Here is an 11,074-nt window from a genome sequence, read left to right as displayed (position 1 = left end):
AATGTGAAAAGACCTCGTCGGGCTTGTACGCCGTGTCGTCAGAGAAAAGTATGGCCAAATACAATAAGACCCCGAGGTAGTGGCGACAAGCACTATACTAATGTCTCGTCTTAGAAACGATGCTTTCATAATGATTCTGCTGGTTCAGATAAGAAAAGACAATGTTTGAGCTCGCAAAATTTGTCTGAACAGATAAATGGGATGTCTGCTGGTGATGCTTTGCAAAGTACGACCCCGGCCACGTCGGAGGATTTAGCTGAGCGCAGTTCTCCATCGGCATCCCGACAGGTTGAAGAACAACCATCTTCAAATGTAACCGGCTTGCCGACTACTCCAAGTCTCGGTGACCGTATCAGGCGAGAGTTGGATATTCCTCGCTTCTTGTGTGACACGAACCCCCCTAGTGGCTCTGCAGAATGACCCAGAGCGTCCGCAGCCTAGACTGCTTAGGAGCCAATCTGGTAAAGGAGAATTAGGTGCCTGGTCATCCGAAGAAGGTATCACCTCTAGACAAATTGGATCACAAAGTGTGGCTGTCTACGAGAGGAATAACAATGACTCTGCAATTTTGCCTCCGAGACAAAGCCAGGTCGTTTTGATGGAGATCTTCTTTTCTCGCATACACCCACTTTTACCATTAGTGGACGAAGAGGATACTCGCAGTCAATTCGAAAATGGGGAGTTACCTATTCCCCTTCTTCAATCCATCTGTCTTGTCGCAGCAAAAGATCGAAGTGCAGCACCCTTTTTGTTCTTGGGTTCGAATCCCACGTTGCTACCAGTTGAAAAGTTTGGCCAACAACTATATAAAGATGCACAACAGAACATGCCAAATAAAAGAGACGGAAACAGAGTCCTCATTATCCGAATACTTGCAATCCTCTCCCTCCACGAATGGGGGCCAAATGGACCAGAGGATAGCTCTCTCACATTGGCCCAAGCTGTTCATCATGCCCAGTCTATCGGCTTACATTTACGGGGGCCAGACAGCGAGTCATCATTGAAGGCAAAGTCTCTGTTTTGGTGTCTATGGAGCCTTGATAAATGGAACTCAGTGGTCGATGGGAGACCAGTCTTGATCCACGACTATGATCATGGACAGAAAGTGACTGATGTGCTTCCGTTATTTGAGCCGCCCTTTCGTATATGGCTTCTGATTGCAGATCAGCTGGGGCGTGTCATTAGCACCTACAGACCAAGATTAGAGGGGACACGGGATCAATTTCCTGATCTGTCTCTATTCGAAGAATTCGTTGACACTGCTGAGGCATGGGATATAGAGCCGCAATTGCTAGGTGAGTATCCCTCCGTCTCTGACTCATTAGAATGGTATACTCATCAGCCAGTATAGAATCGTGTGAGATGTATCATCATGCTACGATTATTCTTGGTACATATTCAACAGAACTACAAGGTCGGCAGCCTTCAAGAATTTCGAATCTCCACCAGAGCCAGGCCATTCTCGCCCTCGCAGCGATCTGCAGAAGGAAAGATATCAGGGACCTCACCCCTATCCCAGTATCTGCATATACTCTCTCTCTTGCCTTTTCCATCACTTACAGGCAGCTCCAGAGGGCAAAACTATCAAGTCACAAAGTATTGGCCCGGGAGAATCTGTTGATATTCCATCAAAGCCTTAAGCCACTCTGCGCCACTTGGTGGCAGGCTGCGGTCATGGTACGTCTCGGGAAGTACGCATTGGAGAATAATCCACGGGCTGTGATTCAAGACAAGTCTGGACCTCCATTGCCTATCAATAATCTGGATGAAAGGCAGAAGATCAGGTCTGCTATTCGTAATATCAATGATTCTAGCATGGATGATACTGCTTCATTACCAAACTTGAACGACTTTGACAACCAACCAGCGATTCAAGATAGCCTCAATACCCCAGAGGACACAATTAATGGGGCGGCATTCTCATCTGACTTGGATCATCTTTTTGAGAACCATGATTTGTCTGCTTTAGGGGAAGAATCATTTGAGACCTTTTTTGGGAATTTCTTGGATGTGAATTTCCCGACTTGCTTGGGGGAACAATCTCTAGGTGGATATGATAGATTAATTTAGCCCTACTCACATCGTATTTCTTTTGATACTTGAACTATCAGACAGTGTTGGGAATGTCCATATGCTTCGTTAAAACTAGTGGGAGATTGCGATCTGTCTAAAGAGAATACCCGAAAGGAAATATGATATGTATACTTGGATGAGAGTGAAGATATTGGATATAGCAAGCCAAAAACTCCAAGTCGTGGTGTTCCTGTCCAAAAAGAATTCGCCAACGCCATGCTCGGAGATGCGCCAGGTAGGTCGCCGTAAAAAAAAAATAATCAAACAATCAGTCAATAAATTCCCCCCAAAAAAATTAAGCCAACATAGAAACCATACATCAAGAAGGTCCAGCCAGGGGAATATCTCCTTCAATCTCATTTTGATGTTCATGCTCACCAGCCTGCTCATTCACCGTACCCTCTTTCTCCACCTTGGATAAGTCAATGATGGTTTGCAGTTCTCCCATTTGTTTCTCGAATCTTTCCATCAATACTTCTAGTCCATCGTCCTTGCCCTGCGCCTCCTTTGCCTTACCTCCTGTTCCGCGGATGTTTAGCATCATACCGTGAGACGGGCCTTCATTTGGATCCTGGCTGTCGAACGTAGGTGCTGGGACAAGGTCTGCGTTGAGGATCTGCCAACTAGGAGAAAAACTCTTTGCGGAGGTTACGCAGTATCCAACTTGAGGAGTTGCGGGTACGGTAGAGTGCGGTCCAGCGCCTGGGTTCGCCGATATTGGGGAAATCGGGCTTGTCAGAGCTCCTGGTCCGGCAGAAGATGTACTAAAGGTTTTAGCTTCGGGTGTTGTTATTTGATCATTCGTTGTGGAGTGTGGTTCAACATCCACTATCAAATAATGTGTTCGTACACCTGGGATTGTTGGGGGAAGAATGGATTTGTCTTCGTCTGGGTCATGTTCGACTTCATCGTCGTGTTCGTGATCGTCTTCGAGTTCTTCATCATTCTTCTCTGGTGGTATAGTAATCCCCTGAGTTTCAAGGCTCCGATACCCAGCTTCTTTGATGATGTCTGTGTCGTCATCCGAGAAGATATAGTGTACTGTTGGATGGTGGAAGACGGAGCTATGGGCGTCTTCGATAATAGTGAAGAACGGCTGAAATGGTGGATTAGGTGCACTTTGTTCTGGCTCTGCATGTTCATCTCCACGTAGAAAGTCCTCGTGTCCTTCACCAGCACCTTCGTAAGCCGGAGATTCTATAGTTGGCTGTTGCTGGTGCTGTTGCTCCGGCTCTGGATCTTTGCTTGAGCCATAGCTTGGGCGGGAGGTGGGTCCTGGTCGATTTGGAATCGACTTTTCAAAACCCCCCCGAAACCTCTCCCGAAGCTGATGTGTTATGTGACGGTTTCAGCTTGTCGGACATCTCCGCAGCATCGTCGATCGTGGTAAATCGGGGCTTCGCGGGCGTTTCTCCTCCTCATGGAGCTCTTATCGCCACGTGAGACCTTATCGTTTCCACGTGATTCTGGCAGATCAAGGCGGTGAGGATAACCATAGTACAGTCAATTGACCAAGTAAACTTGCATTCTGCAGGCGAAATCCAAGAGACACCTGCAGGGGCTGATATAGAAATCTTTATAGAAATGTCTGACAGGACATTCTATCAACAACACTGTTTGCTGTCCGTATCTCGCGCACTACATGGTCAGTGACCAACATTCGCACGAATACTCATTCTTTATGGGATTAAGACCCTGGCTTGAGGTGGCCCAGGAGATACCTCGGATTGATAAGGTGTGCCACCGTGACCGGGGTAGCATGATCTCGCCCGATTCACCAAGTTCGTCTTTGATCTGTGTATCCGGATGACAAACTACATACATTATGTCGACTGCCCAGTTTCTTGGTAGAAGTCAATGACGAGCGAAGTTTCAGATACTGCTTACTCTATTAACAGCCGTTTATGGTCTTCTAATCTTTGTCTATACCCATACAACAACATGGCAGATGGGTCTACTTCTGTGCTCATTTGTTTCTTGAAAGTCGGGGTTTAACTTGACGCATTTAATACTTTCATTCGGCCCCAAACATGGAATGAGAGTCAGTCACCTTATCCAAGACGGAAACGATAATGCCGTCTCCTAGTTGCTGATATGTTGAAATATAGTGCTCTGGTGACCCTGGTGGCATGCCTTGTGCTGGGGGTGGCATATTGCTCCGCACAGTCTACTTTTGATACATGGGAGCCTAATCTAGCCCAATCTAGCCCAATCTAGCCCAATATAGTTCAATTTAGAATTTCATAAATAGTGATCATTGTAGTCGCTGCAGCTTTAAGTCCGGCGATACTGGCAAAAAGCCATGCTAGAGCAACTTATAGTACAAGTTCCTATCGCGAGCATGAAGTCCTATGAATCATATGTCATAATCCTGTGGACAGAATTATTTTCCAAACTAATGTCATATAAAGTTTATATGATATTCCTCGTTGAAATACCTATTTCAACTATTTTCATATATACGTATATACCTTCCACTAGTACTACCTAGTAGTCATAACAGCAGCTCGGAAGATGATGTGCCATTCGCGGAAGACCCTCGGAGATATCAAACTCTTCCAGGGAGATTCCATCACTAATGCAGCTCAAAAAGATCTGATTGCTAATAGTCACCAAAATAGCGCACGATAGACTTAAAATGGAAAACAATGAAAACCCCACGAGGATCCTGGTGGGACTCGCTTGAATGTTGACTGGCCCCAAACAGACGGCAATTGCGGGAATTGCGGCAATATTACGGCAATTCCCCAGATTTAATAAATTATGCGCATGCAATGACTCAATTTTTTTTTCTCTTAGGCTGCTGAATTCTGTCTTTCGCAAACTAAACCACTCGATATACACCCCGAAATATCCTTCCAAAAGAATTACAACTGGGTTTGAATTTGTTTCGACCTCCGGCAGCGATGTCGCTCGACCGACAACTTGACCGCGATTCAGAGAAGAGTGACTTAGAACACAGAGTCGATACAACCTTAAAAGATACAGCTGCTCAGTCCGATCATGTCCCCGATGGAGGTCTCATAGCGTGGGTTCAGGTTGTTCTCACACATATCGTCTTTTTCAATACTTGGGGTGTTGCCAATGGCTACGGAATCTTCCAACAATATTACACACAAACCCTGGGCCAGTCCGAATCAGCAGTATCATGGATCGGAAGTGTGCAGGTTTTTCTTCTTTTCCTTGTTGGTGTAGTCGCAGGACGGCTTACTGATGGTGGACACTTTCGAGCTATCTTCTCCTTTGGTGTCTTGCTTCAGGTCTTGGGACTTTTTATGACATCTTTGGCCACGAAATATTGGCAGATTTTCCTTGCGCAGGCGGTTTGTCTGGGAATTGGAAATGGCTTCACTTTCTGTCCGGCTTTGGCAGTTCTTTCTCAGTACTTTAAGAAGAAACGAGCTTTCACTGTTGGACTGGCGGCTGCTGGTGCTGCAGTTGGTGGGCTTGTGTATCCAGTTTTGATCAATTGGTTGATTTTCAAGGATGGTGTTGGATTTCCATGGGCTTTGAGAGCCATGGGATTTATTCTGCTCGGAACTTATATCCCATGTCTAATATGGTTCAAGCCACGCCTACCACCTCGAAAGAGCGGTCCCTGGATAGATACCTCGGCATTTTCCGAGACGCCTTTTATCTTTTTCTCATTGAGCATGTTTCTGAACTTTTGGGGACTATATTTTGCATTCTTCTATCTGGGTACCTTTGCCCGGGATCAAGTCGACATGGCGGAACCAATCTATCTATTGATGGTTCTTAATGGCGTTGGTGTGGTTGGACGTGGTGCGCTACCTATTGTCGCAGATCTATGGACAGGCCCGTTAAACATTTTGATCCCCATGAGCTTTGCAGCAAGCTTGCTTGTATACGTTTGGGCAGCGATCAATTCTTCTGGTGGGTTATTTGTATTTGCCGTTGTGTATGGATTCCTTGCAGCTTCACTGCAAGCGCTGTTCCCTGCTGTTGCGACCACCATGACACCTCATCCAAATAGAACAGGAACTCGAGTGGGAATGATTCTCGGGTTTGTGAGCTTTGCAAATCTTACTGGACCGGCCATCTGTGGAGCTTTGATCAGAAGAGGTGATGGCAGCTATCTAGGGGCTCAAATGTTTGCGGGATCATCAATTCTACTTGGCGCCATCATGGCTTTGGCGGCGAGAATTGCAAAGACAGGAGTGGTTTTCAAGGCAAAGGTATAGCATGTTCTTAGATCTGCATTTTTTTTCTTAGCCAGATTCATCTCAAGGAGCGAAAAGACCTCTAATGCTTCGCTTGGAGGTTCTCCTACGTAAATAACGCACAGCTTGTTCATAGCTCACATTTGTCCTAAAGGAAAGCGCCGTGACCAAAAAAGCAGTCATTTCAATAAATTCTTAAGAAATAGATGTACCCCACGGTTAATTTGTACCCTTCCATTCTGGTACGACCAGTCGGATGAATATCGGCAATTGTCAGACTATGACCACTTCGTATGACTCTAATTTGAGTCGAACTAGGGCCAAGCCAAGGTGCCAAGGTTTAACTACATTCAGTGGTATCATTTGATTTTATGAGACACAGGCTGTAAACTCTCAGAAGAGCGCAGATGACGTTTCTCAAGCCAAAGACCAACCCCGAGGAAAAGAAACATAGTACCACAAATATACACTTGCTCTCCACCTTTTCCAAATTCAGGGTCCGCCGGTAACGAGCCAGGATAGAAAAAGGCGCTGATCTGAGTAATCCAGTAAAGACTGCCAACCCAGGCCGAAGTGCTCAGGTAATGACTCTTGATCTGTGCACTAGCTGCAGGACGGTGGAGATAGTAAAGAGTTGTTAGACCCAGAGCCATTCCCATGGACATTGTTTGGCCATTATGAAATTTGGCATGAGGGGGCCATCGATCGTTGTGGATATGGGTTTCATTCCAGTCGGCGATGTAGCAACCGATTGCAGTTGTTAGGCCTACCAAAGTGATAAGAACGGACCCAATTCGAGGCATTTTGGGCAATGAGATGGTTGAAAGAGATTTTGAGCAATGAATTTGTGATTGTGTTGAATTGAATTGGGGAGTTCAGCAGTTCGAGGTGGACGTCGGCACTGGCTTGGACGAGGCTCTGTCTTGGCTAGACTTCTGGTTGTTGATATAAATCCGCAACCCGAAGCCCGAAGTCTGACAAATTTATTAGTCAAATGATTTCAATTGATGCTCTGATGGCCAGGCTGGTATAATTGAATTGTGGAGTTGAAAGAGATATGTCAAACTCTGGTTTAAAGCACGAATCAGGAGAGCAAATGTTAAAATCTCGTGAGAAGACGTAGATGTCGGACTCCCAGCACGCTGATGTAAGCAGTGTGGAGACTTAGAGGTACACGAATCCTTAGTTATCTACTATACAAAAGGAGGTAGCATAAAGTAGATAGCAATTCAGACCTGTTTCGACACTGGCCGACCGCCCGGTCCCCCCCCTACTTGGCCGTTAGCGTACTGACCTGACCGCCTAGTCAGACAGTAAAATATTCAATTCTTACCACCTAATCAGCACATTCTGCCCTCTTCCTCTTTTGAATATCTGCATACTTTGAAATAATTTGTGATTGTGTGATTTTTGACACCGCTAGTATTTGTATCTTGTGGGATGTTCATTCAAAAAGTCGTTGCGCACAATACCCACGTAGTAAATTACTAGGGCAATTCGCAGAACCAACTCCGTAAATATCACTCTTCTAATTTTCTTGATCATATTCAACCCCTTACGATCTTCATTTTGCAGTGACCCTTGCCAAATTTGACATGTCTACTACGTACTACCTATCAACGTGCTATTGCTATAGCCCTTATCGCTGCAGGCCATAAGATGCCCCAGGTCTCCGAACTGTTTGGTATCCCAATTCTTACGCTACAAGGCCTCTATTCACGTGCAAAGCAGCGAGGATTTGATCCATCCCATCACCCACTGGAAGTCCTTGGTCAATTTATTGCTGATGCGCCTCATTCTGGGCGACCCCGGAAACAACCCGAGACTATAGAAGATAATGTTTCAACTGAGGTAAGCTATGGTAGACAAGGCCCTGGAAAAACATGTGCTAATATACTCTCCGTACTTAGCCTCAAGAGCACTCTGATATCCGTAATGACAATAGAGCATCAATTGGAGAAATTGGGTCTTCAAAAGACCAAGCCGAATCAGAAATCTTGGTTGATGCCCAAGATGAGAGCTGATCGTTTTTGCTATGGCCACATGCATCATGGAATTGTACTGGACAGCTCGCAATAACACTGAAGATACAACAGAGGTTAATGGCAAATGAATATGACAACCAAATAATACGGCTGGTGTCAAAACCAATTGATTTCCGCAGTTGAGCCGCCCCAGGTTATTCATATAACTCAACAATACTTCAAGCCTTTTTTTTCAAGCTATTTTGGTTGATGTGCAATAGAAACATATTGCACGAACGGGGATACTTTTTATGTAAAGGTACCAACCCCTAAAAAAGAATGATATTAATGTAGCAGTGTAGAAGCAATCCGAGAAGTAAGCTTATTGGGAAGTTTCTACATATAACCTTTCCAAAGAGTACTTTTTTTGATATTCCAACATTTGCTCGAATTCTCGATGGATGTTTTGCGACGCCATTTGGTAGGGAAATTGCTCTATCAAATAGATAGTATAATGTATACCATATCTATATAGTTCGTTTATCAAGTCGTCTCCGATGTCGGAGTCTGCGTATTGATATTGATATTGATAATTCATTCTTCGGTGGGGATCGATCTGGTTTGCGTGATCTCGGATGATTATGACAAATCCCACCTAACGAAGAAAGTATGGCATTGTTGTCGTGAAAATCGTCCGACATGAAACGCATTATAGCCTTGGGGCATGTGCAAAAGAGAAGAGAGGAAAAAAAGTACATAGTATAAAAACAAAGAAGGGGTATCCTTGTACCGATCAACGCCAAATCATGCATGCAGTAGTCCATCACTCTTCACTTTGTTTCCATTCGAATTCTGGATGAATCAGTAGAGATCGCTTAGTAGATATAGGGGGAACAAAACATACTCTGTCGACACATTGGGCATAAACCTTTGGAAGATTCTTGTTGGATCCAGGTTAAAAGGCAATGCTATAGTGGAGAACGAGTCAGCTCCATCCACCCACCATCAATAGGATGAAGGATTGGTCTCACCATATGAAATGAATGGCCGCATTTTCCAAGAACTGCATGAAAAGTCAGTCTTAGTCATTTCATTGACATATCATCAACACTCACGTAGAGAACAGTCGTCACCGGGGAATTTGCAGGTGGGACAAGTGCCGTCGAATTGAACGCGACAGATACCGCAGACTTCATCCTCGGGGATATCCCAGTGCCATGTAGCGATAGCATTCCATTCTTTGAGTGTGACTTTCATTCTGCTTGTTCGACTGTACTGATAGTAGAAAGCAGTGGAGGTAAACGTGTTGAAGAGGAAGAGGAAGTGTTTGTTGATGATGTTGTTATCGCTTATCATCACATGAGAGCTTCTCCGCACTTCCTCCAAAAAAACAACACGCAACTCCTCCACTCCGAAAGAACAAAACTATTAAATAGTAGTACTCTTTTCCCCACTTCCCCTCGAAAGCATGGCTTCCATGGCTTTTCGTGTTGTTCAGCCTACTCGTGCTTTTCGTTCCTCTATGTCTGCCCCTGTTTCGGCCTTTGCTGGTCGTCAGTCTCATCGTAACGCTTCTTTCTCCTCATACCTCGTCACCCCTACTCAACTCAATGAAGCGTTAAAAAAGAACCCACCTACCAAAATATCTACTTCTCCCAGGGTGATTCCACTATGTGCGGCTTGGTTTATGCCGAATGATCCGGAAGGTCGGAAGGGAATCGATTCGTTCCGTCAATCACGAATCCCACAATCTCGCTTTTTTGACCTTGATGCGGTAAAGGACCATGACTCGCCTTATCCTCATATGCTTCCGACATGTGAGACGTTTGCAGAGGCAATGAGTGAGTTGGGAATTCGTCGCGATGATGAGGTGGTTGTGTACGACACCGCAGAGTTGGGAATCTTCTCTGCTCCCCGTGTGGGCTGGACCCTGCGGGTATTCGGTCACCCTAATGTACACATCTTGAATAACTATCGTCTCTGGACTCAACAGGGATTCCCGACAGAAAGTGGAGAGCCTGCATCGGTTGAGAAGAGCAAGTATTCTGTTCCGACTTATGATTCGAAATTGGTGATTTCTTTCCGTGAGATGAAGGAGCTTGCGATGGATTATGGCAAAGAAGGGGCTGAAGAAGTGGAGATCTTGGATGCGAGATCTTATGGTCGGTGGGCTGGAACAGACCCTGAACCACGACCGGGTCTTTCATCGGGTCATGTACCGGGTTCGCGCAGTCTGCCGTTCCAGGAGTTACTGGACCCGGAAACGAAGACTTATCTTCCTGCGGAGGACCTCCGGAAGGTCTTTGAAGATCGTCAGGTAGACCCCAACCGGACTATTATTAGCTCTTGTGGCACTGGTGTCACGGCTTCGATTATTGAGACTGCGCTGGGCGAGGCAGAGTATGGACAGGCGAATCTGCGCCGAGTATATGATGGTAGCTGGACGTGAGTAACCCGCTGTTCAGAGATTGTCTTAATATTCAGATTCTAATTATTCGTCTCAGTGAATGGGCACAACGAGTGAAGGAGTCGGATGGATTGATCAAGAAGGTGAAGAGTTGAGGTGAACGCTGTAACTTTTAAGCTACGGAGGCACTTGTTGGCAGGTAGATTGCATTGTTTACTACTCACTCACCACTCTATAACACCAGCCGCAGCAGCAGACAGCGATTAGTACGATATCCTATTTCTCTTCTCCTTCAGTGTTTACCCTCCAATTCTAATAACCCTCGAGGACCTTGTGATCTGGTCAATCTTGATATTGTCCCGAGTAGTAGATGCACCTTCATCTACTACTTGGAAGTAGACATACATTCATCCATACACACTCTAATAGGTGGCTATATACACTAAAGT

The 11,074-nt window shown here is 45.4% G+C and overlaps 7 protein-coding genes across 7 annotated transcripts; 4 read left to right on the top strand and 3 right to left on the bottom strand.

Annotated features, from left to right (window-relative positions):
- Positions 1 to 201: 201 nt before the first annotated feature.
- N7469_005030 (fungal specific transcription factor domain-containing protein) lies at positions 202 to 2,070 on the top strand (the record flags this gene model as incomplete). The annotated part of the gene is made up of 3 exons (XM_056643950.1): positions 202 to 349; positions 405 to 1,295; positions 1,406 to 2,070. The coding sequence occupies 3 exons, from the start codon at positions 202 to 204 to the stop codon at positions 2,068 to 2,070; spliced, it is 1,704 nt and encodes a 567-aa protein (XP_056500764.1).
- A 322-nt stretch (positions 2,071 to 2,392) lies between these two features.
- On the bottom strand, positions 2,393 to 3,749 carry N7469_005029 (uncharacterized protein; the record flags this gene model as incomplete). Its single annotated transcript, XM_056643949.1, has 2 exons — positions 2,393 to 3,400; positions 3,732 to 3,749. 2 exons carry the CDS (start codon positions 3,747 to 3,749, stop codon positions 2,393 to 2,395), a joined length of 1,026 nt encoding a protein of 341 aa, XP_056500763.1.
- Positions 3,750 to 4,979: 1,230 nt separating this feature from the next.
- Positions 4,980 to 6,275, top strand: N7469_005028 (monocarboxylate permease; the record flags this gene model as incomplete). Its single annotated transcript, XM_056643948.1, has 1 exon — positions 4,980 to 6,275. The coding sequence occupies one exon, from the start codon at positions 4,980 to 4,982 to the stop codon at positions 6,273 to 6,275; it is 1,296 nt and encodes a 431-aa protein (XP_056500762.1).
- Positions 6,276 to 6,613: 338 nt separating this feature from the next.
- On the bottom strand, positions 6,614 to 7,057 carry N7469_005027 (uncharacterized protein; the record flags this gene model as incomplete). The annotated part of the gene is made up of 1 exon (XM_056643947.1): positions 6,614 to 7,057. The coding sequence occupies one exon, from the start codon at positions 7,055 to 7,057 to the stop codon at positions 6,614 to 6,616; it is 444 nt and encodes a 147-aa protein (XP_056500761.1).
- Positions 7,058 to 7,913: 856 nt separating this feature from the next.
- On the top strand, positions 7,914 to 8,278 carry N7469_005026 (uncharacterized protein; the record flags this gene model as incomplete). Its single annotated transcript, XM_056643946.1, has 2 exons — positions 7,914 to 8,105; positions 8,165 to 8,278. 2 exons carry the CDS (start codon positions 7,914 to 7,916, stop codon positions 8,276 to 8,278), a joined length of 306 nt encoding a protein of 101 aa, XP_056500760.1.
- Positions 8,279 to 9,093: 815 nt separating this feature from the next.
- N7469_005025 (anaphase promoting complex subunit 11) lies at positions 9,094 to 9,475 on the bottom strand (the record flags this gene model as incomplete). Its single annotated transcript, XM_056643945.1, has 3 exons — positions 9,094 to 9,186; positions 9,250 to 9,281; positions 9,334 to 9,475. 3 exons carry the CDS (start codon positions 9,473 to 9,475, stop codon positions 9,094 to 9,096), a joined length of 267 nt encoding a protein of 88 aa, XP_056500759.1.
- Positions 9,476 to 9,686: 211 nt separating this feature from the next.
- N7469_005024 (sulfurtransferase) lies at positions 9,687 to 10,780 on the top strand (the record flags this gene model as incomplete). The annotated part of the gene is made up of 2 exons (XM_056643944.1): positions 9,687 to 10,663; positions 10,723 to 10,780. 2 exons carry the CDS (start codon positions 9,687 to 9,689, stop codon positions 10,778 to 10,780), a joined length of 1,035 nt encoding a protein of 344 aa, XP_056500758.1.
- Between the last annotated feature and the right edge of the window lie 294 nt (positions 10,781 to 11,074).

This window comes from Penicillium citrinum (assembly GCF_028827155.1).
Source record: "Penicillium citrinum strain IBT 23319 chromosome Unknown utg000004l:1.0-2404223.0:1.0-2405248.0, whole genome shotgun sequence".
Classification (NCBI taxonomy): domain Eukaryota; kingdom Fungi; phylum Ascomycota; class Eurotiomycetes; order Eurotiales; family Aspergillaceae; genus Penicillium; species Penicillium citrinum.
Note: the sequence above shows the minus strand (reverse complement) of the source record. Positions and strands in the feature narration are given on the sequence as shown.